Source organism: Canis lupus, chromosome 11 (genome assembly GCF_011100685.1).
Source record: "Canis lupus familiaris isolate Mischka breed German Shepherd chromosome 11, alternate assembly UU_Cfam_GSD_1.0, whole genome shotgun sequence".
NCBI lineage: Eukaryota > Metazoa > Chordata > Mammalia > Carnivora > Canidae > Canis > Canis lupus.
Genome location: NC_049232.1, coordinates 55,667,972 through 55,692,373, shown reverse-complemented (window position 1 = coordinate 55,692,373; position 24,402 = coordinate 55,667,972). Strand labels below are relative to the sequence as shown.

Sequence of the window (24,402 nt, the reverse complement as noted above, 5' to 3'; positions counted from 1 at the left end):
GTCTTGCCGGCAACCTCACAAGGTAAGATGTTTTTCTTATGGAGAACTTGAGGATCTGAGAGGTACAGCAGTTTGCCCAAAGTCACACAGGCTGAGGATGCGGAACAAGGCTTCAGACTAAGGCTTGATTCCAGGGCCCAATAATATTTCCACTGAGCTATCCCACTTCCCTAAATAGCAGCAGCCACAGATGGAGGAAGTGAAGAAATGATGCTCGGTACGTTGATTGTGAAGGGTTGCAAGTGCTGAGCTCCGGGTTTAGCTCAGAGCTTCCTAGCCATCAAAGCAAAAAGGGAAATAGAATGTATTGCCATACCCTCACTGTCTGATTGAAGGAAACAGACCAATTCATCAGGAGAAGCCGGTAGAAAATTCTCAGAGAACTTGTGTCAGTTTCCATATAGGGGATGAAGAGGAGCATAAAAAGTGACTGGGGAGGGGGCTTCACAGAAGGGGCAGTCAGGCCCCATATGTGAGAATTGGCCTTGTCTCCAGTGGTTGGGTAGCCAATATCTGACTCTGTCCCCACTCCTAGAATACCTGCCTTTTCAAGGACTGCTTTGAAGACTCCCTTCAAGGTCTTTATTAAATTCCTAGCTACCTCATCTCTGGCCACCGCTTCCTCCCCAGGTGCCCGGGGGTCAGGAGGATTGGATATAACTATCAAGAGTGGCAGTGCCTAACCCCACCCAGGCCCACCGTGTTAAGTGCTGGACTGTCTCCTCCCTGTCCCCAGGGGGCCTATGGGGCAGGGGTGGCCCTCTAGCTCTGAGCAGCATGGGGGCCGTGTCTGTGCCTCCCAAACACATCTGCCCACAGTCCACCCTCCAGCTGCGGCCAGTTCTGTGCAGGAACAGCATTCACCCAACACATCATGGGGAGCCTCTGGCACTCGTGGGGTTGCCTTGCTGGTTTTAAATCCAGATGACCAGGAAATAAATATTTGTTGAATTGAAAGCAAAGTCTGAAAAAAACAAAAACAAAAAACAAAGAAAGCAAAGTCTACCTGGAAACCCTGTGGGAAAAGGGGCGTCCAATCACATAGAGGTCTGAGAGTTCTGAAGGACGACAGAACACCCCCACGTCCCCAGCCTCTGTAACATGGAGCTTACTCTCTACCCTTATATCCTCGACAACACTACTCTGAAAGGAAGCCCTTGGCCCCTCTTCCCAGGCCCTTACTGTGGAATACAGCCCACGACCCCATCCAGCCTGGCCTTCTTGCCCTTTATCTTTCCTCTTTCAGGCCATCCTAGGGGCCACTCCAAATGAAAGAGTTCGTCCCTACCCTGTCCTGCTCCAGAGACTGCACTGGCTCCCTAGAGTTCTGACGACAGAACACAAACTCTTGCTCCTGGCATTTGAGGTTCTAGCCTGAGCATTTGGGACAACTGTACTTTGAGAGACATTCTAGGCCTAGGAGGCAGATTTGGTCTGACATCCAGCCTGGGAGTCAGACCTGTGGCCCACCCAGCTGCCCACAGCTCAGCTCATTAGGATGGCACGGGTGACCAGGAGGCAGATTCGGAGGCCTGGGCTCAACTCTGGCAATGGGAGCCCCTGCTTGGGCTGGAAGACCTTGGCAAAGCTTCTCTCCCTCTGAGGGCTCCAGCTGCCCCTCCACGGCGTGAGAGAATGAATACAGAGAGCACCCCACTGAGCACTTCCAGTTCTGTGGCTTAGGGTGGCTGGGGTACCAAGGTGACCCTGGCTAACATAACAATACCCTGCTGGCTGTGTCTCCCCTGAAAGATTAAGATCTGGGACATCCCCAAGCAGCTGCTGACGAAGAACCTCACAGCCTGCAAGAAGGAGCTGATAGGCCACACCCGCAGGGTGGGCCTGGTGGAGTGGCACCCCACGGCCGCCAACATCCTCTTCAGCTCTGGCTACGACTACAAGGTGAGTTCATGCACTCATTTCTTGGGGCCGCCCTAACATGACCAGACTGGGCACTTAAGACAATATAAATTTATTCTCACATAGTTCTGGAGACCAGAAACCCAAAATCAAAATGTCAAGAGGTCCATGCTCCCTTGCAAAGACCCTAGGGGAAGAATCCTCCTACGCCTCTTGCAACTTCTGGTGGCTCCATGCATCCTTGGCCTGCACCTGCATCACTTCCAACTGCCCCCAGCTTTACGTGGCCTTCTCCTCTGTGTTTCTGTGTATCCTTCCGTCTTCTGATGAGGACACCAGTCATTGGATGTAGGGTCCACCCTAGTACAGTATGACCTCATCAGAACTAATTATATCTGCGAAGACCCTGGTCCCTAATATGGTTATGTGCTGAGCTTTGGGTGGACATGAGTTTTGTGGGGGAAGGGGATACACTATTCAACCCATTAGTCTTCCTGGAAGAGCTGGGCTAGACCCTGTCCAGAGAAGCTTCCCACCTCCCCATTGACTGCCAAGCTGGAAAATTCATAGTATAGGAGCTCCAGATTCTATTCCAACTCAGTCTCTGTCTTGCAGTATGAACTAGGAAAGTCCCTTGTCTTCTATAGGCCTCAGTTTCTCAATCTGTACACAAATGGGTGGATGTGACCATAGCCATGGCTTTTAAACTCTTCCCTTCATAACATAGGGATTTACAGAGGCACTTTGGCAGAGCCTCTTGCCCCTTCTGATCAGAAGTGCTCTTTTGTCTGTTTATGTAGGATGTGTCTGCAGGGCTACCACCTATGGTTGTGCAAGTTATTCTGCACACAACTCCAGGGAGTGTGAGTCACATCCCAGGCTATGGGAATGGATTGCCGTGGAGCTGTGCAGTGCACAACCTATGCAGCTAAATGTGGCAGCGCTGTTTATCTGTGTGAGGTGGAAACTGCTGCTAATAATTGTTTGAAACCCCCGGACAAGCTCATCCCCTGGGGTCCTTCCGATATGGCTGTTTTGTTGCTCCAAAGCAGATGGTGTTTTCTTTTCACCGCCAGACAGCCTGACTCCTGGCTTCCCCTCCTGCCACGTAGTAGCTTCAGCCAGCAGATCCATCCTCCCACCCAAGGCTTCTTGGCCAGACTGCCATCTGTGGCTTCCCTCCTGGGGATACCGTGTTTCACTGCAGCCTGGCGGGCGTGCGACTGTGGGAGCCAGGGGTGGGGGTGGCCACTGTGCTCAGAGCCAGCTCATTGCTGTACAGGTGATGGTCTGGAACCTGGACACAAAGGAGTCTGTAATCATGAACCCCGTGAGGACAATTGGCTGCCATCCAAGGCGTGATCCTCTCCATGTCCTTCAACACCAATGGCAGCCTGCTGGCCACCACCTGTAAAGACCGCAAGATTCGGATACTTGACCCCCGAGCAGGGGCCGTCCTCCAGGTCTGTGCTGGGCTGGAGTCTGTCTTGGGGGCAGAGCAGCAAGGAGCGGTGAGGGGCTGGGGAGGCTTCAGAGAACAGGGTTGTGATGCTATCAGCATTGAGGCCAAGCCTTCACATGTGCTACCTCCATCTGTCCTCTTGGCACTGCTGGGAGGTAGGATATGTCACCCCCATGCTTTGGATGAGAAAACAGAGGCCGAAGAGAGGTTAGGTGATTTGTCCACTTTGAAAGCTCAGCTTTGAACGTGGTCTAATCCAGAACTTGTCGGTGTGCCTCAGCTCTGCCAGGAGGCATGGCACTACTGCCCGTCCACTGTTTGACCGTAGGCAAGCACGTTCTGTTCTCTGAGCCTCCGCTTCCTTATCTGCAGCAGTGGGCCATTAGTCCTTCCTCCAGGAGGATGAAACGAGATAACCCAGGTGACAGTGCCTGCCTAGCCCCATGCCTTGCATCCAGTGAGCGCTCAGCCATCCTTCAGCAAGAGCATGGAGCTGAGCCGAAGGTTGCCTCTATCCTAGCTCAGGAAAAGAACTCTCAGCAAAAATCCTGGGAGAGAATCCCTGTGGGTGGAGGATCTCGGAAGGCTTCCTGGAGGCAGTACCTCTGGAAAGATTTCTTTAATCAGAGCTAGGGTGAACAAGGAAGGTATTTTAGGTACAAAGCAGCAGCAGCAAAGGCAGGGAGGCCAGAGCCCCTAGCTGCTGCCCGCAAGCCCCCTGACCGCACATGTCCGCCCAGGAAGCCAACTGCACGGGGCACCGAGCCAACAAAGTGCTATTTCTGGGGGATCTGAATAAGCTGCTGTCCACGGGCACATCGCGATGGAACAACCGGCAGTTGGCCGTGTGGGACCAGGTGAGTCTCCCCTGCCACCCCACACTGCCCCTCACCATCACCCAGAGGCTGAGTGCTCATTCATTCATTCCCTTACTCAGTGCTCAAGCATTCATTCACTCATTCATTCATTCCCTTACTCATTACTTAGCATGGCCTGCCTGGCGCTAAGGATGCAGGATGAAAAATGGGGGGATGCCAACAGCCGGATGGAGCGAGCGCAGACCTTGTGCATCTTCTCGTTCAAGGAGGGAGTGGCCGTGGTGTGGGGAAAGGGGGGAGGTGGCCACTTCAGGGACCAGGACAGGGGGAGGGTGGGCAGAGAGGGCGGAGATGTCCTTCTGAACAGAGGGAACAGCTGGACAGGGGCTTGGAACAGAGCCCTGGGGCAGGTGGGCAGGAGAGCAGCTGGGGGTCGGGGTGAGGGTGAGGGCCAGGCCAAGCAGCACTGATTTGAAGGGGCACGTGGCTAGAGTTTCAAAGACTGGACAGATCGCTGCCTCTCTCTGAATATCCTTCTTCATCTTTTACAACAAGTAACAAAGCAAGCAGGGGAGGCCTTGTGTGCGATCAGGGGTGTAAGAGGTGATCCATTGAAAGCAAAATGCCGGCAAAATAAAAGGTGGTGGCCTCTCTCTCTCCCCTCTCTCACATGCACACATGCATGTGCGTGTACATGTGCACACACACACACACACATTCAGAGCCCCCTGGTGGGGATTCTTAATTCAGAGAACACCACTGAGGGCCCCCGGGAGTGACCCCCAGGCCTTCCCGGTCTCCCTTCCCTTGCAGGACAACCTCTCCGTGCCTCTCTCAGAGGTGGACCTGGATGGCTCTTCGGGCGTGCTATTTCCCTTCTACGATGTAGACACCAACATGCTCTACGTGGTGGGGAAGGTCAGCCTGGTGCGGGAGGGAGGTGACTGCTGGTACCCCGAGGCAGGAAGCAGAACTCCCCCCGCCTAACCCTGCCAGTAGCCAGGCAGCAGGGGACAGGCAGGAGTTACTGGACACTCTCTCCCTGTCCCACCTTCCTGGCTCCCAAGGAACACCCAGGGCCAGGCCTTTGGTCAGAAACCCCCAGGCTTATCCCTCCTCAGTTCTGGGACCAGATGAGGTGGGACAAGTGGCTGTATCCCAAGAGGGGTACCATCGGTTTTGGGCGGGGAGCAGGTTGTCTTTGTTTAGAACTATCTTGTACCTGACATCGTAGCTCCTCCCCACCAATGTCAGGAGCAGCGCTCCTCCCCCTTCCCCTCCCCAGTCACCATGACATGGGCAACCAGGTGAGACCCACTGGGTGGTCCCAGGACACGCCACTTCTGACCTTTATGTGCAGCTGGGAGTGGGATTCAGGCCTGTGCTCCCAGAGCTCCCACCTTGGGAAGGCACATAGGTGGGCTTTGGGTCGTGGTTGGGGTGTTAAAATGGGGACCCCCTGCTGCTTTGGTGACAGTTCCCTGATGTTTTCTTATGTGAAGTGGCTTTGCCAGCACTTCAGTCATCGTGAACACCAGGTTTCTGCTGCATGGCAGCGGGGGCCAGGAGGGGGCTGATGGGAACCGGCTCTGAGCTGTACCCCCTCCTCCTCAGGGAGATGGAAACATCCGCTACTATGAGGTGAGCGCCGACAAACCTCACCTGAGCTACCTGACTGAATACCGCTCCCTTACCCCACAGAAGGGGATCGGTGAGTGTGGACCACTGAGGCCTTTTGGAGTCTGGGGTAACGGAGACGAGTCCGATGAGGGCCCTCATTGGGAGGGCAGATGGTGGATCAGCGCTGGCCCTATGGGAGCTCTCATGGGAGGTGTGCGGGAGGTTCTCCGGGAGCAAGTGGCAGGAAGTCAAGGAAGGCTTCCCAGAGGAGGCAACACTTGAGGGGCCGAAAGGGGAGCAGAGCACAGCATGGGCAGAGAATGAAGGTGTTCTAGGCCAAGGCAGAGCAGTTATAACTATAGCCACGACCTTAAGAGAGGCTGACCTAGGAGGGCCCGTACTTGTAAGTGTATTTGGGAATAAGGAAAAAAAAAAAAAAAAACAAGACAGGTCTATATGTTGTCTATACAAAACCCACTTCAGTGAAGACACGGCTAGATTAAACGCAAAGGCACCGTGCTAACACTAAGCAAGAGAAAACGAGGACAGGAGCTCTGTTCAGAGCAGCTTGGGCACAAGCTGAGGGGTGGTCGTGGAAGGTCTAGAGCAGAGCACGCTTCCTGTAAGAGCCTAGCTAACATCCCTGAAGTCCTTGAGGATGAGGACCAAGTCTGATTACTTCAACCCCAGTTCCCCAGCACAGGGCCCAGCCCTGCCTAGGTATTTGCTCATGAGCTGCTTGTAGAGGGAAGGGTGGTGGGAGAAGGCTGCTCTCTGCTCATGCCCAGGTGTGCAGCCTGGCTTTGCCACTCACACTGGGTCCCTGTGACCCCAGCCCAGTCGGAACCTCTAGTCCTCCTTGGCCATCCACCCGCAGGTATCATGCCAAAGAGAGGTCTCGACGTCACCTCCTGCGAGATTTTCCGCTTCTACAAGCTGATTACAACCAAAGGCCTCATCGAGCCTATATCCATGATTGTACCTCGGCGGGTAAGGTGGTATGGCCATCTGTGAGGGAGGCGGGAGCCCCTCCTGGAGAGGACAGGCCCTGGGACCTGGGGCCCGGAGCCCATGTCCCTGGGAGGCAGCAGAGAGGCTGATGGCCAGTCCTCAAGGGGAAGACCCTTCTCATTGTCAGTGCAGTGTTGCTGGGAGCTAAGCGTTCTGAGTCCCACCTGGTCTCTGCTCTTGAGTTGCAGTGTGACCTTGGGCATGTCTCTTTGCTCTCTGGGCCTCAGTTTCATCAACTCATAGGTGGGGAAAGCCTGGACCCCAGCTCCCTGAGGGCCCTCCCATCCGGGCGGCTTCCTTGCTACCACAGCCCTCACCGTCCTGGCTTCTTCTACAGTCGGAGTCTTACCAAGAGGACATCTACCCACCCACGGCAGGAGCCCAGCCCTCTCTGACAGCCCAGGAGTGGCTCCGTGGAATGAATAAAGGTGAGGGAGGCAGGCAAAAGGCCCCATGCAAATGCAAGGGGAAATGGAGTGTCCAGTGGCCCCAAGTAGCTGAGAAGGGGTTGATCCCACACTTCCAGATAAATGATCCTTTACAGTCAGTCCCCACTGATGAGGATGGTCACATATGGCTCCAAGAAGGAAGAGGTTGGCCCAAGTGGCTCAGGAAACTTCCAAATCAAGGGATTTTGCTCTATAGAAAACTTCTTGAAACTCCAGGCTGTGCAGAGTGAGTGGACAGTCTCAGCTGAGTGCCCTTGCTCATCCTCTCATCCCTCCTTTGCAATTACTCTTCAACCTGAGAGACCCTGTAGGCAGTAGGTCCCACCCCAGGCCCTTCCTCCCTAGGCTGACACCCTCCCCATCCTGTCCACCTAAGGACAAGCCCAGGGGAGGCAGGCAATGAGTGCTCCCCAGCCCTGCTCCAGCAGCTGCCTCTGTGCCTGGGACCTCCCTCTTCTTCTTCCTCCCCGCTTTGGGTCACACTTGGTCTGCTCCTCTCTGGTCCCCTTGTCTCTTCTGAGACTGTGATCCCTGGCCTCCCCTGCTTCTCAGAGCCATTGGGAGGATTCAGAAACTGGTAGATGACAGAAGGCAATGTGTGTGGGACTGTCCCTACAAAGCAAGGACACTGGAAGCACTCGTGGCATTTGGGGTGCAGCTCCAGGGCTTGTCCTCTGCTGCTCCTGCAAACCAGGCTTTGCTTAGATGATCACTTGAGTGTGTGTTTGCACTCTGGTGCCCTTGTGTGTGGGCTGGTTCCTGTCTGCTTGTGGCCAGAGCTCTACTCCTGTGTGGGGCTCTGTGCGTCTGTGTGTGGCTCTGTGCCTGAGGGTGTCAGCATCTGCTCATGAGCACTCAGGCCCCATTACAGCCTTTTGCTTCCCTCCCAGGACCAGTTCTGGTGTCCCTGAGGCCCTGCTCTGAGCTGCTGAGCCCCCAGCCACTGCTCCCTGAGAGACCCCCATCCGAGCCCACGACCCCCTTCAATCAAAAAGAGAAGTTGGTTGTAGAAGATGGTCAGAAGCCCTTCTCCCGGGTGGAAGAGAAGGTGCCAAGGCAGGCAGCAGAACGCAGGCTGGAAGAGAAGAAAACACGGCTTACAAACGGCTTTGACATTGAGTGTCCCCCACCAAAGACAGAGAACGAGGTGTGAACGGGGGGAGGGGAGAGAGATGGTCTCGGGACAGGATGAGGGGTGACTAAAACAGCCAGCAGAGCGCTATATGTCTGCCCAGATGGCCAGGTTACCTATAGATGGTGGAAAACTGTCTGACTGCAAGATGCAGGGGGTTTGGTTTGGTATTAAAGTCCCTCCGTTCCCATTCTGACACGAGGATTTTCTGTTTCAGAGTCAACATTTGTTCAGGGCCTACTGTGTGCCAGGTCCTGTGGTAGGCACTGTGACCTATCACCCGATTGAATCCTTTCCACCTGGGAAAGGATGTCAGCATGTAGTGGCTAAAAACATAGGGGCTGGCATCTCCCGGAGGGATTCTGATCCTACCTCTGCTGAGCAGGGACTGTAGGACCTCAGAGCCAGGGGCTGAATCTCTCTTAGCTTCTGTTCCCATGGTGGCAGCGCACTGGGGCGCTCACACCACCACCCCTGTAGGGGTGCTGTGAGCATGCAATGGCAAAGATCCTTAAAGGGGAGCATCTGACAGCTAGTACTGTTCTCCACAGCACAGCAATTATGATAGTGCCCAGGTTCATTTTCTGACCCCCAGCTTCTAGAAGGAGCCAACTGAAACTCAGAGAGGGTAAGTAACTTGCCTGAGGTCACATAGTTCAGCGAGTTCCACAGATGAGGGATCTCCAGACTTCAGGACCAAGCATCCTTTCCTCTGTTCCACGGGGGATCCAAGGAGGCACACAATGTCTCAAACATAAAGTCATTTAAAATCTCACTTGTCGGGTGAAGAAAAGATTTTTATAAAGGTCTGTGCGATGGCCATTCCCTAAGCGCCTCAGGCACATTAATCGCCTCTGCCTCTCTGAGCAGGAAAAGGGGGCAATATTTTGTCCTTCCTGCTGTTGTTCTGGGCCCTCACATCCCAGGACATCGAGTGATCTTTCCCTCTGTTCTGTGCTTTCCCAGCTGCTACAGATGTTCTATCGACAGCAGGAGGAGATCCGAAGGCTCCGGGAGCTATTGACTCAGCGCGAGGTCCAAGCCAAACAGTTGGAACTGGAGGTCAAAAACTCTCGGATGAACTCAGAGAGGTTCTGAGCAGAGATCTCTGCTCTCCCCGCCCTCAGGGACACCACTCGGCTCCATGGGGAGGTCCAGAACCAAACCACAAGTCCCCCAAGAACAACCACTATTTCTATATTTTTTACCAGAAAACGAAAAACTCTCGGTTGCTGAAAGATTCCAGTGGGGGGATGTGGTGCCCTTTTTCTAATCGCCTTCTCAAAACAATGGTGTCTGAATTGACTCTTTTTAGACAATAACTTGCCTTCCGTTTAATTCTGTCTTTAAGGGTCTACAGTGAGCTATTACTTCTCAAGGGAAAGAGCACTGTATAAAGTTAGAGCTGGAGGGACCCGAGAGGGGGACCTGCCTGTGATTCTCAAGCTGTGGTCCACAGAATGGGAGAAAGCCTCAGCAGGAGGGCCGTGGCCCCCCTCCACCCCGTTCCAACCAGATAGCGCCCCTTCTTCCCAATTTATATATTGGCTTCTGTGGAATGCATAATGCTGCTTCTGAGAAAACATTTAGAAGTTTGGAAAACCAACGATCTGGCCCAACTTCTTCATTTTACAGGTGGACAAACTGAGGCCCAGAGAGAGACAAGTGATCAAGGTCCTCAGAGGGTTCGTGGCAGGGCGGGGTCAAGCTTCTGGTCTGCTGGGTCTGTCTTTCGGCTGTTTCTGGGCTGATGCAGCTCTCAGCCCATGTGGCAGGAATCCCTTTGTTTCGGCTGGGCCCCTGACTTGCTCAGTTTCCCATATGAACCCAGTCACAATTTCTCCATATGAACCTGGGGACCCTGGGGTGTGCTGCCCTCTACAGGATCTGCCACCAGAGACAAGAAACCTTGGCATTGACCTGAGGAAAACTATCTGTAGGGTGATGATATGGGTCTGCCGAAGGAACTCACATGACATTGGTGAACGGGCAGAGAAAATTTAACTGTGGGGAAATAAGTCAAGCTTTGGCCCAATGCTAGAACACAGATAGGAGGCCAAAACCATCCTCTCTTCAACCAGAATCAGCCAAATGTGGGCAGACACCATCCCTTATGTGGGGGAGCAGACATCAGAGTGGTGCCCATGACCAATGACTGCCACCACCAAAGCCCTCAGGCCACAGAGCCTGCCCGCTCCAGAGGATATAGGCAGATTTCGGTTCAGGAAGAAGGGAGCCTCAACCCTGCAGTGTGCCAGCAGAGCCTTCTGGAGAGGGATGACTGCACTAGGCAAGGAGGTAGGGCCAGATAACCCTGAAGTTCCCCTTCTAGCCTGAGAGTTTTTACGTGTCCCTCCTTTGTGAATCTGTGTTCTGAGCCCATTCTCTAAAGTTCTTTCTCAGTGGTCCATACAGCAGCCCAGCTGAGATGGAGAATGTTGGAAATTGAATGTGCCCCTCCTGACTGAGGAGGTACAGTCGATGAGTTTTGCCCACTGCACAGGCCAACACTGGAGCTAAGATGGCATCTGGAGGAGGCCACCTATCCTGGGAGATTTCAACCCAGGCTGTACATTAGAGTCCTCCTAAGAGTGTTCGAGAAATACAGATGCCCACACCCAACTCCAGACCAGTCGAAGCTGAATCTCCTGAGTGGGGCCTGGCTTTGTGCATGTTGTTATAAGTTCCCAGGTCATTCTGCAATGCGGTGGGGATGGAGAGCCACTGGGTCAGCCCATCTGTACCCATCTGCAGTAAAGATGAGGACAGTGAGCATCAGACAAGCTCTAGGACTCCAACTCCATTCCAGGTTGGAAGCATCAACCCATGTCTCTCTGGGACCCCTGGCTACAACTCAATGATGGCTCTGTGCCCCTGAGTGCCCCCTCCCCTAACCGTGGCTTGGTTCCCTTGTCTGCCTACACATGCTAGATGCCCAGATTCCCTAGCTTGTTTACTTAGTCAGTGGGACTCACCAAAGGCCAAAGACCAAATCCCAGGTGTTGTGAGGGAAGCAGAGCTCCCCTGGGTGGGGTTACCTTTCCCACCTGATTTGTGGCCAGCACTTCACAGTTTACAAAGCCCTCCCACCTCCACTCACTGGCACATCCAACTCTAATTCCAACGTGGGCCGGGCAGGCGTTATCCCCAGGGTCAGAATAATGACAGTATCCCCATGTCATTCTCAGAGAATGAAGAAGTATCATGCCCACAGGCACTGGCTGCAGAGAGCTGGAGGTGGGGCTGAGTCTGGGGAGCATACCCCAGTGCCTCCTCTGCACATAACCTTCTGGAACTCTCCTGACCCCTACGGGACCCAGACATCATGCTCAAAAACAATGTGAAGGCATCTGTGAACAAACTTGTTTTTTGGGTTTGCTTTTTTTAAAACGAATAAATTATTTAAATTATTTCACAGCAAGGGAGAGGGATAGTAATTTTTAACAAATATTTTTTTAAGCCATTTTTTTAATTGCATTTTTTGTTTATGTTCTTGACTGATGAAGTAGAACTTGCCCAGCATCTGCAGGGCCAGGCCCTCACACTCCGGGCAAGCAGAATGTGCGCTCATCTCTTTACTCCATACCCTGGGAGCCCCCCGACTGTTGACTCAGGAACTTTCTGAGAATGAAGATAGCACTGAGAGATGAGCATTGGGGCGTATCCACCTTAGCGCTACTATAAATGTTCTTCCTGGAATAAGATTTAAGATTGTATCATAGAAGGAAGAAGGAAATCAAAAATAAAATAAATCTATGCTTTTAATATGAAACCGTGCCTAAAATAGTTTGTTTTAATGTTGTTTCTGAAATTCCCTTTACCTTTCTAAAAAAAAAAAAAAAAAAAAAGGAAAAGGAAAAGAAAAGAAAAAAGAAATAAAAGTGAAAATAAATACATGTGAAATCTTGCACATGTATCCAACAATAATAAACAACATCTGCCTAGACATTTTAATACCTGGAGCTTTCCTTTTCTTGATTTGTTCCACAGATACTAAATGAGTATCTAACTTTTTTGGGCCAGAGACCAGGCTGGGAAACAGATAAAACAGATTTGGTCCCTGCTCTCTGAAGTTTTCAGTCATGGTTGGAAGGAAGACAAGGGCCAGGATAGGGGAAGTGTGGGTTGCTCTGGGAGAAGCAAGGAAAGCTTCCTGGAGGAGGTAATATTTAGGCAGACACCTGAAGGATAAATAGAAGTAAGCAGGGCAAGGGTATTTAAGGAAAAGAGGTTTCAAGCAGAGAAAACCTACTATTCCATGGTCTGGAAACAAGCAAAAGATAGAGCATAGGGCAGGGATCAAAGGTATTAAGAGCTTAGGATAGGATAGGTACTGAGAATTTTTTTCCTAACTTTATTGGCATATGATTGAAAATGTTGCATATATTTAGATTATACGTGATTTTTAAAGGTGTACGATGTGATGATTTAATATATGTATACCTTGTGAAATGATTACCACCATCAAGTTAATCAACACATCTATTATTTCACATAGTGTGTAGGGAGAACACTTGAGATCTACACTCAACCAATTTCAAGTACACAGTACAGTATTATTAACTATACTCGCCATCCCATACATTAGATCTCCAGAACTTAGACTCTTACAACTCAAAGTTTGTACCCTTTTCTCCCACCCACCAGCCCCTGGAAACCTCCATTCTACTCTGTTGCTGGGAGTTCAACTGCTTTTTGGTCTTTGTTTTCTTGGGATTCCACATGTAAGTGAAACCAAACAGTATTTGTTTTTCGCTGCCTGGCCTATTTCACTTCGCAAAAAGTCTTCCAAGCTCATCCATGTGGCGAACGGCAGGCTTTCCTTTTTTAGGTCTGAATAACATTTCCCTGTTTATACACACACACACAGCACATCTTTATCCATTCATTCATGGAAGCACACTGGTTGTTTCCACGTCTTGGCTATAGTGAATAAATGCTGCAATGCACCCAGGATGAAGTATCTCTCCCAGAGAGAAGAGAAGGGAGATTGCTAGTCATACGGTAGCTCTAGTTTTTATTTTTTGAGGAAACCCCATAGTGTGTTCCTTGTTCGCTGAATGTACTAATTTGTTTGGTGGACTCTGGAGACTTGGCCTGGGGCGGCTGCAGTTTCCAGGGTGATTCTGGCAATTGCGGGAATGGTGGCTTTGCCGGGAACAGGGCAGAGAGAACAAAGGCAAAGTAAAAGGTGGAGGTAGTGCACAGCACGCCGGGGGCCGCAGGTTCCGGAATCGCGTGTACAGGGCCGCAGCCTCCGGAGCCCCGTGCCCAGGGCCGCAGCCTCCCGGGCCCCGTGCGCAGGGCCGCAGCCTCCGGAGCCCCGTGCGCAGGGCCGCAGCCTCCCGGGCCCCGTGCGCAGGGCCGCAGCCTCCCGGGCCCCGTGCGCAGGGCCGCAGCCTCCCGGGTCCGTGCGCAGGGCGCCAGCCTCCCGGGCCCCGTGCGCAGGGCGCAGCCTTCCCGGGCCCCGTGCGCTAGGGCCGCAGCTCCCGGGCCCCGTGCGCAGGGCCGCAGCCTCCCGGGCCCGTGCGCAGGTCCGCAGCTCCGGAGCCCAGTGCGCAGGGCCGAAGCCTCCCGGGCCCCGTGCGCAGGGCCGCAGCCTCCCGTGGCCCCGTGCGCAGGGCCGCAGCCCTCCCGGGCCCGTGCACTCGCATCCCCGGGCGCGAAGCCCGTCTCGCTTCAGTCGGCCCGGCCCGGCGGGGCGAGCCCCATTCCTGCGGCGGCCGCCGATGCCGCTGGGGCGGGCGGGCGGGGGCGCACCCCGCGGGCCGCAGGGCGCCCAGGCCGCCGCTCCCCGGGCCGGGCGCGCGCCGCCGTCCTTCCTGGGGGAGCAGGGCCGCCCCCGGGGCCGCCCCGCCCCGCCCCGCCCCTCCGCCCGGTTTCGATTCTCGGCGGGAGCCCCTCCCCCGGCCCGCGGCCGCCCGGCTCCCGGGGCTGCATGGCGGGCGCAGGGGTGCCGAGCGGGACGCGCGGGGGGCCCGGCCCCGCGCAGCGCGACGACCCGAGCGGCTGGCACTGCCCGGAGCACGGCGACCGCGTGGCCGAGCTCTTCTGTCGCCGCTGCCGCCGCTGCGTGTGCGCGCTCTGCCCGGTGCTCGGCGCGCACCGCGGCCACCAGGTGGTCCTGGCGCGGGAAGAGGCGGCCCACGTGCAGGTGGGCACGCGGGCGGCGCGCGGGGGTCTAACGGGCGGGGAGGAGCGTGCCGGGCCGGCAGTCGGTTTGCTGGCGGGCTCTGAGCCGCTCGGCGGCCCCCGTCGTTGCGAACCAGCAGCCAAGCTTCAGAAGAGGTGGGTTTGGGAGAGAGAACCGGGGCGCCCCCCGCCCCCCGCCCCGCCGACCGCAGATGGCCTTGACCTCGCCGCGGCCGGTGCACCGCACCGCTTGGGCTGGAAGGTCAGCCTTGAACGGACAGCTCTGGTTTTCTCTTCCCGGGGTTCAGAGTCAGGGGCTGGGTGGGGACGGCTTGATTGACTCCGACCACCCACTCGGCCCTTCCCCTCCACCCATCCATCCCCTCCACACCAGGTCCCATCCCATGCACTTAACAGCCTGGTGGGGAGCTGTGACAGCCATTTTATTGATAAGAAAAGGAAGGCTCTGGAAGCTGAGCCTGGCTTGACTCCAGGACTCTACAGCTGGCCCTCCTCACCTGTTCATAATCCTAATAAAGGTCAGGGGCTCCAGACCCCTGTTCCAGCCTTGGGGGCAACTTGTGTGGCTGCGGTCAAACCCGTCTGCCTCCCTGGGATGGACAGGCCCAACCGTCGTCTCTGACAGCTGATTCCATCCACTTCCTCCTCCAAGAAGTCGGCTGTGATTAATGACCTTTCTCTTCACCTTGTGACACCCTTGGAGCTCCAGGATGATAATGTGCCCTGTGGGGTTGGTCCAATTGGTGGAGTCCTGGGTTTAAGTCCTGCCCCTGCCTCCAAGGTCTTCCTTTTCTTATTTATATAATGGTTGTGATAATAATAGCTCCTCAGAGGCTGTTTCCAGAGATAAGGTGGCTGCTTTCCAGAGATGGTAGGGCTTGGTTGTCTCATAAGCAGGTCCACTCGCCTGCCTACCTGCCTGTGTACCACACACCAGCTATTCGCCTATCATCATCCTTCCATCCACTCATCAAACATCCGTTCAGCACATACCTTGTACCATGAATTAACAAGTAGACCAAATCTGATCTGGGGGAGTTCCCTGGCTGGTGGGGTGAGAACAAATGGTGACAATACAACGTGACAAGTATTGTAATTGGGAAGCTGGAGAGAAGACAATATGAGGTAGGAATAGGGAGACTAGGAAGACTTCCTGGAGGAGGCCATTGGAACTGTCCTTGAAGGATGAGTAGGATATTACCAGGTCTAGCATGACAGGAGAAGCACCCTGGGCCTGGACTCTCTTTGGGTGATGGCCAGCAGCTAGACTTGAAGTGTTAGAAATCACAGTAGGGGTGAGTATGTGCTCCTGGAATTTGAGCTTGTGGCTTAGTGGGTTATCATTGTGTCCCCATCCCCACCCACCACCTAGACTACAACCACACACAGTAGCAAATGCTTGTTGGTTGTTAAAATAACAGTAAGAACTTTGTCTGTTGAGTACTTACTCTCTGCCGAGCGCTATACCAAGCACTCTGTGGACTTGTCATTCTCTATAGCAACACTCTGGGGTTATCTCCATGTTTATAGCTGAGGAAACAGGCTTTTTTTTTTTTTTTTTAAGATTTTATTTATTCATGAGAGGCACAGAGAGAGAGAGAGAGGCAGAGACACAGGCAGAGGGAGAAGCAGGCCCCATCCAGGGAGCCCAATGTGGGACTGGATCCCCGGTCTCCAGGATCACACCTGGGCTGAAGGCGGCGCTAAACCACTGAGCCACCCGGGCTGCCCAGGGAACAGGTTTAGAGAGGTGAGATCACTTGCTCAGTTCACATGAAAGGGGAGCCAAGGCTCAGACCTAGGAATCCTTGTGTGACTCTGGGGCTCATGCTCATCACAACTTGCTGGGTGGCCCAGCTCTCCACCTGAAGCTGGCAGCCCTTGGCCATTGTGTTCAACTTAGCAAACACTTCCAGATCACTCCCTGGTCCTGTGGGGGAGCCAGGAATGGAGCAGGCCTGCCCTCAGGAAGCTTTCAGTTGACTGGGCAGCCAGACCTAGGCCCAGCAGCCGACTACAAGTCCAGCCATAAGAAGGTCCAGATAGAGGTGAGGTCAAACCTGTGGGGTCTTAAGAGGGCCACAGAGCACACCTTTGGAAAAATGGCAATTGCAAAACATGGAGATTTGGAAGGAAGCCATCTCAGATGGGAGGGAGAAGGGAGCATGAACCCCCACAAACCTCACACATGCAGGTCTTCTGAACCCCAGTCCAGGCCAAAGAGCCATAGCTCCCTGGAATGTAAGTTCCATGAGGGCAGCCCCTATGACAGGGCCTGGCACATAGTAGGTGCTCAGTTAATACTGACTCTATAAGTTAATGCTCTTCCTCTGTCCCCAAGCTGTTTGCCTTAAGGTCCTATTTGAGAAAATCAGGTCATAAGTGGGATTGTTCGAGAAACCGGGGAGGGGGAGTGCTCCATCAGGGTTTGAAGAATATCTGACGTCGGCCTCTGAGGATCCAAGGGACCCTGGCTCCAGCTCATCCTCCAATTTGTCCCATGACTCTGGGCCAGTCATCTCACCTTGTGAGTCTCAGATATGTCAGATGAAACAAAATGCAGGGGTGGGAGATGACCCCTGGGGTGGCTTGTTATATCAAAAGTCACAGTATTAAATATTAATTTTTCCTAACTCCTTCACATACAGAAACTCACCCAAGAATGTTTAAAGCAGTTGGAAGCCAAGCAGCAGCAGCAAGTTGGCAACATAACCCAAATAGAAGACGCTGCTGAGAAGCTCAAGGCAAGTGGACATTTCTTCCTTATTCTAGTTGAGATGTCCACACTTCTCCTCGGACACAAGTCTCTCCTCAATGTGTAGCCAAGGGAAAATAAAAGCGTCAAAGGGGCAAATCAGATTTGGTGGGGTTTAGGACTTCCATAATTTAGGGGGCTCTTTTTAAGAAAAAGAACACAAAATCAAGTGTAAGACCATGAAGGGGCCGGGCCACTGGAGCCTGAAAGCTTCTGTTTTGTTAGCTTTATGTGAATCTGCGCGGCACCCTAGTCTTGCCACATAGCGCCTCGTAAAATGGAGGAATGGCCTTTCCTGCCACCATCACCAAGGCCATTCTCTCAGAGGACTAGTTGTCCATCCCCTGCACCCATAGTCACGAGAAACAAAGCAAAACGTGTTTTAAACATGCAGGTAGCTTTTTGGGTTTCACTGCTTTGTCAAAAGAAAGTGAACAGGATATAAATATATTCCATAAGAAAGTACTTTCTTCAGGCTTCTCCATAACAATGTTTATTTAAATGTATTCTTTTGTGGGCTAGGAATGGGAAGTTGGGGCTGACATTATTGTGAGCTGCCACTTGACTAAAAAAGTTGCCGGTCTTTTGGTTCTTTAATTTGAACTGAGCTGGTCCCTCCACCCCCCTCAGTCTCATTGCCCCCTCCTCAAATTGAGGGCTCAGGTGGGATGCCCTCCCAGGGCCTCTCCTCCTGAGGGCTCTATGAACCCTGGAGTGACCCCCACAAGTCAGGCAGAGACTGGCTCTGATTGTGGGAGTAGCTGGCACCCAGGACTTCCTGAGGCCAGGCCCACAGCAGAGTGGAGATGCAGATGCCCAGGCCAGGCCACAGAATTGGCCCCCTATTGGCCCAACATCCATTGTCCATGACTGCATGCCCCAGCATGCTGGAGGCAGTTGTGGTGTACACCTGTGGCCCCAGCTTCATTATTAATAGTGTCCCTCATGTCTTCTTTTTTTTTTTTAATACCCTGTCTTTTTTTGTTTTGATTTGTTTTGTTTTGTTTTATTGAAGTTCAGTTTGCCAACATATAGTATAAGAGCACTTCTCTGCGGCTCAGGCAAATACATCAATTTGAAAAGATTCGGGAAGGGACGAGGGAGGTGCTCTGCACTGCAAAGCCAGAAGAACAAAATCGGAATACAGATTCACTGTCTGCAAATCTCTGAGTAGATATGGTTGGGGGGCCCCCAAGGAAAGAATTTAGGGCCTGTGTGCAGAGTCTAAGGGGGTACATTTCAGCTTCATCTAAGGAATGGGACTTTCTTTTACCTTCTCCCCAACTTTTAAACTTTTATTTTGAAATAGTTACAGATTCACAGGATGTTGCAAAGGTAGTACAGAGAAGCCTTGTGTACCTTTCACCTAGCTTGCCCCAAGGGTTAGATCTTACCTAACTACAGTGCAATATCAAAACCAGAATTGACAGCGTGGGTATATAATTCTACATCAATTTGTCATATTCGGGTAATAGGCGCTGCTACCAAAATACAAAACGATTCCATCACCACCGAGATCTACCTGAGGCATCACCTCTATAGTTACCACCCCCACCCCCACCACCCCACCCCCGCCCAACAGTCCCTAACCCCGGGCGATCACTAATTAGTTCTCTATCTCTATGATTATGGCATTTAAGAATGTCATAAAAATGGAACCATATGGTGTATGACCTTTGAGATTTTTTTCACTCAACATAATGCCCTCCAAGTTGTTTTATGTATCAATAGTTCATTCCTTTGTATTGCTGAATATCCCAGAGTCCAGTAGCACAGATGATGTACCACTTTTTTTTTTTTTTTAACCTTTGGTCTATTTTAGGACATTTTAGTTGTTTCCAGCTTAGGGCTAATACAAATCTGCTTTGAGCAGTTGTGTACAGGTTTTTGTGTGGACATAGTTTTTATTTCTTGGGATAAATGCCGAGTGCTGATTGTAGGTTATATGGAGCTGTATGTTTAGTTTTTTAAGAAACTGCCAAACACATTTTGCAGAGTGACTGTGCCATTTTACCTTCCCACCAGCAACTTAATGAGAGATCCAGTTTCTCCTCTTCCTTGCCAACATTCAGTATTTGCACAAGTTTGTGTTTTAGCCATTTTGGTAGGTGTGCAGTGATACCTCATCATGGCCTTCATTTGCATTTCCCCAGTGGCTAGTGAGGTAGGAGCGTCTTCTCATGTGCTTAGGGGCCACCTGTCCATCCTCTTTGGTGAGAAGTCTCCTCGTGTTAGTTTTGTTTTGTTTTGTTTGTTTTTATCACTTCCAGATCGGTTTATTTTTTTTTTACTGCTGAGTTTGGAGAATTGTCTGTATATTCCAGATAGGAGTCCTTTGTCAGATATGTGGTTTATGAATATTTTCTCCCAGTCTGGGGCTTGTCATTTCATTGTCTTCACAGAGGATTTTGCAGAGTGAAAGTTTTTAATTTTGAAGAAGTTCCAGTTTATCCATTTTTTTTTTCTTTTATGGATTATGCTCTTGGTCTCGTTCATGACTGAGAGCTCTTTGTCTAACCCTAGACCTCAATGATTTCCTCCTTTTTTTTTCCTGAAGTTTTATAATTTTACATTTTACATTGAAGTCCATGATTCCTGTTAATTTTTTATATAAGTTGTGAGATTTAGCTCAAGTTCTGTTTTTTTTTTCCCCTGAGGATATCTAATTGCTCCAACACTATTTATTGAAAGACTGTGCTTTCTCCTTTGAATTGCTTTTGTCAAAAAATCAATTGGCCATACTTGGGTGGGGCTATTTCTGGGTTCTCTATTCAGTTCCATCGATCTATGAGTCTATCCCTCTACTATTATCACATGGTCTTGATTGTTATAAGTGAGAGTGAGCCCTGAAGTAATTGATGCCTCTCTCCTTTTTCAAAATCCTTTTAGCTATTCCAGTTCCTTTTGCCTTTCTGTTTAAATCTTAGAAGGATCTTGTCTATAATCTCTACAACTTTGTTGGGATTCCAGTAACATTGTATTCAGCATGTATATCAAACTAGAGAGAATGGACATCTTTACTGTGTTATCTTTGCACCCGCGAACACATATCTCTTCATTTATTTAGATTTTTGTTTTCTTTCATTACCATTTTGTAGTTTTCAGCGTGCAAATCCTGCACATGGTTTATTAGACTTACAGCTCAGTGAACCTAGGAAGGTGCTAAGAAGAATGAAGTTAGTGGTCAGCATTTTAAAGATTATTTATTTATTTGTTATTTGACAGAAAGAGTGAGAGAGCACAAGCAGGGGGAGCAGCAGAGGGAGAAGCAGACTCCCTGCTGAACAGGGAGCCCCCCACAGGGCTCAGTCTCAGGACCAGGATCATGAGCTGAGTCAAAGGCAGATGCTCAGCCGACTGAGCCACTCAAGCGCCCCAGCAGTCAGTGTTTTAAAGCTGTGACTGATTCATTGGTTGACTGGTTGATCTGTATAAAATTTTTTTTAAAGATTTTATTTATTTATTCATAGACACAGAGAGGCAGAGACACAGGCTCCATGCAGGGAGCCTGATATGGGACTCCATCCCGGGTCTCCAGGATCACACCCCAGGCTGCAGGCGGTGCCAAACCCCTGCGCCACCGGGACTGCCCTGTATAAAAATTAAAAAAAAAAAAAAAAAAAAAAAAAAAAAGGAGGATCCCTGGGTGGCTCAATGGTTTAGCGCCTGCCTTTGACCCAGGGCGTGATCCTGGAGCCCCGGGATCGAGTCCTGCGTCGGGCTCCCGGCATGGATCCTGCTTCTCCTTCCGCCGGTGTCTCTGCCTCTCTCTCTCTCTTTCTATGTCTATTGTAAATAAATAAATAAAATCTTTTAAAAAAATAAAATAAAAATTTAGATGTGGAGAAGTAGGAAGATTTGGCCTTTGAAGGCCTACACTCCCACATGGGAGCTTTATGGTTTCAGGTATTTAACATTTAGGTGTTTAGTCCATTTTGAACTTATTTTTGTGTATGATGTAACAAAGTGGTCCAGTTTCATTCTTTGGGACATAGCTCTCCAGTTTTCCCAACACCATTTGTTGAAGAAACTGTTTTTTCCCCATTGCATATTCTTGCCTCCTTTGTCAGAGATTAATTAACCATATAATTTAGGGTTTATTTCTGAGCTCTCTATTCTGTTCCACTAATATATATGTCTATTTCTGTCCCAGTACCATACTGTTTTCATTACTTCAGCTTTACAGTTTATCTTGAAATCTGGGATTGTGATTCCTCCAGTTTTGTTTCTTTTCCAAAATTGCTTTGGTTCTTTGGGGTCTTTTGGGTCCACATATGTATACAAATACATAAAGAACTGAGCAGCCCGGGTGGCTCAGCGGTTTAGCACTGCCTTCAGTCCAGGGCCTGATCCTGGAGACCCAGGATCGAGTCCCACATTGGGCTCCCTGCGTGGAGCCTGCTTCTCCCTCTGCCTGTGTCTCTGCCTCTCTGTGTGTCTCTCATGAATAAATAAATAAAATTTTTTTAAAAAAATGAAAAAAAAACAAATACATAAAGAACTTAACTCCTCAAAAAACAAAAAATCCACTTAGAAGTCTGCAGAAGACAGGGTGCCTGGGTGGCTCAGTCAGCTAAGCGTCTAACTCTTGGTTTCAGTTCAGGTCATGATCTCAAGATCATGAGATCAAGCCCTACATCGTGGTTTGTGCTCAGTAAGGAGTCTACTGGAGATTCTCTTCCTCTTCCCCTCCCCACAGCCGTGCATGCTTTCTCTCTCAAATAAATAAATAAATCCTTAAAGAAAAGTGGGCAGAGACATAAACAGACATTTCTCCAAAGAAGACATCCAGATGGCCAACAGACACATGAAAGATGCTCAGCATCACTACTCATCAGGAAAATGCAAATCAAAACCACAATGAGGGGCGTCTGGATGGCTCAGTTGGTAGAGCATCTGACTCTTGATCTCAGGGTCATGAATTTGAGCCCCACATTGACTGTGGAGTCTACTTAAGAAAAAAGAAGAAATGCCGACAGTGAGATACCATCTCAGACCTGTCAGAATGGCTAAAAAACACAAGAAACAGTAAATGTTGGCGAGGATGTGGAGGAAAAGGAACCCTTGTATACTGTTGGTGGGAATGAAAACTGGTGTAGCCACTCTGGAAAACAGTCTGGAGGTTCCTCAAAAAATTAAAAATAGAATTACCATATGATCCTGTAATTCCACTACTGGGTCTTTACTTAAAGAATATGAGAACACTAATTCAAAAAAGATTCATGCATCTCTATGTTTATTGTTTATTTATAATACCCAAGATATGGAAGCCACCCAAGTTCCATCAACTGATGAATGGATAAAAATGTGCTATATATATATATATATATATATATATATATATATACACATACACACACATAAACACACACACACAAGGAATATTATTCACCCATAAAAAAAACAATGAAATCTTGCCATTTGCAACAACATGAATGGATTTAGAAGGTATAATGCTAAGTGAAATAAGTCAGAGAAAGACAAATACCGTATGATTTCACTCATATGTGGCATTTAAGAAACAAAGAAAAAGACAAACCAAGTAACAGACTGCTACCTATAGACAACAAACTGGTGGTTGCCAGAGGGGAGGTGGGAGAGGGGGATGGGTAAAATAGGTGAAGGGGATTAAGAGTACACTTACTGTGATGAGTACTGAGTAGTGTGTGGGATTGTTGAAGCATTATATTGTACACCCAAGACTAATATAACCCCATAGGTTAATTATATTGGAATTTCTTTAAAATTCAGCCATACTTCAAGCTAACCACTGGTCACATTTTAAGGTTTTTTTCCCCGTACGTGTATATGCTTTCATATAGTTTGAGACATACTCTCTATACACTCTATTATCATGTCCCCACTTTGTCAATGAGACATGATGGCTCGTTTCCTTCTGTGATTTGTCGTTTGTATCATCATCTTGTCTTCAGTAGGTGTTTTCCATGGTGTTCTGTATGCCCTGGGTTGTGAGAGCACCTCTTCAGAGAGCCCTGTGGCTGGAGCATCTGCAGGGTACTCTGTCCGTTTCAGTAGTTCCAGAATTGTTTTAATATGAATTTTTCAGTTTTGAGGTCCCATGAACTCGAATTTGAATTCTTCTTGATATAAGCCTGCTCTTTGATTTGTTTTGCTGGTGACTCTCTTTTGCCCATGACCCCTGATGGTTGACAAGATTCCTTGCCCCTTTCCCAAGCCAGTGGGTAGAGTTTTTCCTGTGCCTGCTTCGTGGATAAAGCAGCTTTCTGTGCACCTGGGTGCAGGTGGCAGGCGCCCAGACAGCCAGGCCTCCAGTGTGTGTGGCTGTCACATGTGGTCATTCTGCTCAGCCTCTGCACGGCTCTGACAGAAAGTTCCCTCTTTGTTTTGGGCAACTAAGGCTTTCTGCTTTTTGTTGTCTGTTTGCGGGTTTGCTTTTTGGTTTTGAACTTGGTCATATAATTTAAAAGTTTGCTCATTTCAGCAGCATTTCGATTGTTTGAACGAGGAAGGGAGATTTCTCACGTCAGCTCCTTCTTCCTTATTGACCAGAACTATATGTTGCTTTATTTTTTTTTAATTTTTATTTATTTATGATAGTCACACAGAGAGAGAGAGAGAGAGGCAGAGACAGGCAGAGGGAGAAGCAGGCTCCATGCACCAGGAGCCCGACGTGGGATTCGATCCCGGGTCCCCAGGATCGCGCCCTGGGCCAAAGGCAGGCGACAAACCGCTGCGCCACCCAGGGATCCCGTATATGTTGCTTTATATATGAGATTTTTGTTGTTGCTTAAGATCATAACACTTCCCTGTGTCATTAAAAGTTATTTATTGGGATGCCTGGGTGACTCAGCGATTGAGCATCTACCTTCAGCTCTGGGCGTGATCCTGGAGTCCCGGATCGAGTCCCACATCGGGCTCCCCGCAGGGAGCATGCTTCTTTCTCTGCCATTGTTTTTACCTCTCTCTCTCTCCTCTGTCTCTTATGAATAAAAAAATAAAATATTTAAATAAAAGAAGTTCTTTATCAATGTCAGTGTTAGAGACTGTATATTCCATAATACGGATCTACCATGATTAAGCCATTTTCTTAAAGTTGAACATTTGAATCATTTCCAGGTTTTCACTAACATAAAATAACCCTGCAGTGAACATTTTTTATT

At 50.2% G+C, this 24,402-nt stretch overlaps 2 protein-coding genes across 2 annotated transcripts in view; both read left to right on the top strand.

Moving 5' to 3' along the window:
* CORO2A (coronin 2A) overlaps positions 1-12,124 on the top strand; it is a 49,290-nt gene extending 37,166 nt beyond the window's left edge. Inside the window, 10 exon segments of the mRNA XM_038552914.1 lie at positions 1,753-1,902; positions 3,143-3,211; positions 3,213-3,323; positions 4,063-4,179; positions 4,954-5,058; positions 5,755-5,851; positions 6,638-6,750; positions 7,109-7,199; positions 8,111-8,367; positions 9,319-12,124. Of these exon segments, the coding sequence (XP_038408842.1) occupies positions 1,753-1,902; positions 3,143-3,211; positions 3,213-3,323; positions 4,063-4,179; positions 4,954-5,058; positions 5,755-5,851; positions 6,638-6,750; positions 7,109-7,199; positions 8,111-8,367; positions 9,319-9,450 (1,242 nt within the window). The 3' untranslated portion in view covers positions 9,451-12,124.
* The window catches only part of TRIM14 (tripartite motif containing 14), a 33,242-nt gene continuing 19,336 nt past the window's right edge, over positions 10,497-24,402 (top strand). Inside the window, exons 1-3 of the mRNA XM_038553293.1 lie at positions 10,497-10,650; positions 13,599-14,506; positions 17,154-17,249. Of these exons, the coding sequence (XP_038409221.1) occupies positions 10,497-10,650; positions 13,599-14,506; positions 17,154-17,249 (1,158 nt within the window). The remainder of the gene's footprint in view (positions 10,651-13,598; positions 14,507-17,153; positions 17,250-24,402) is intronic.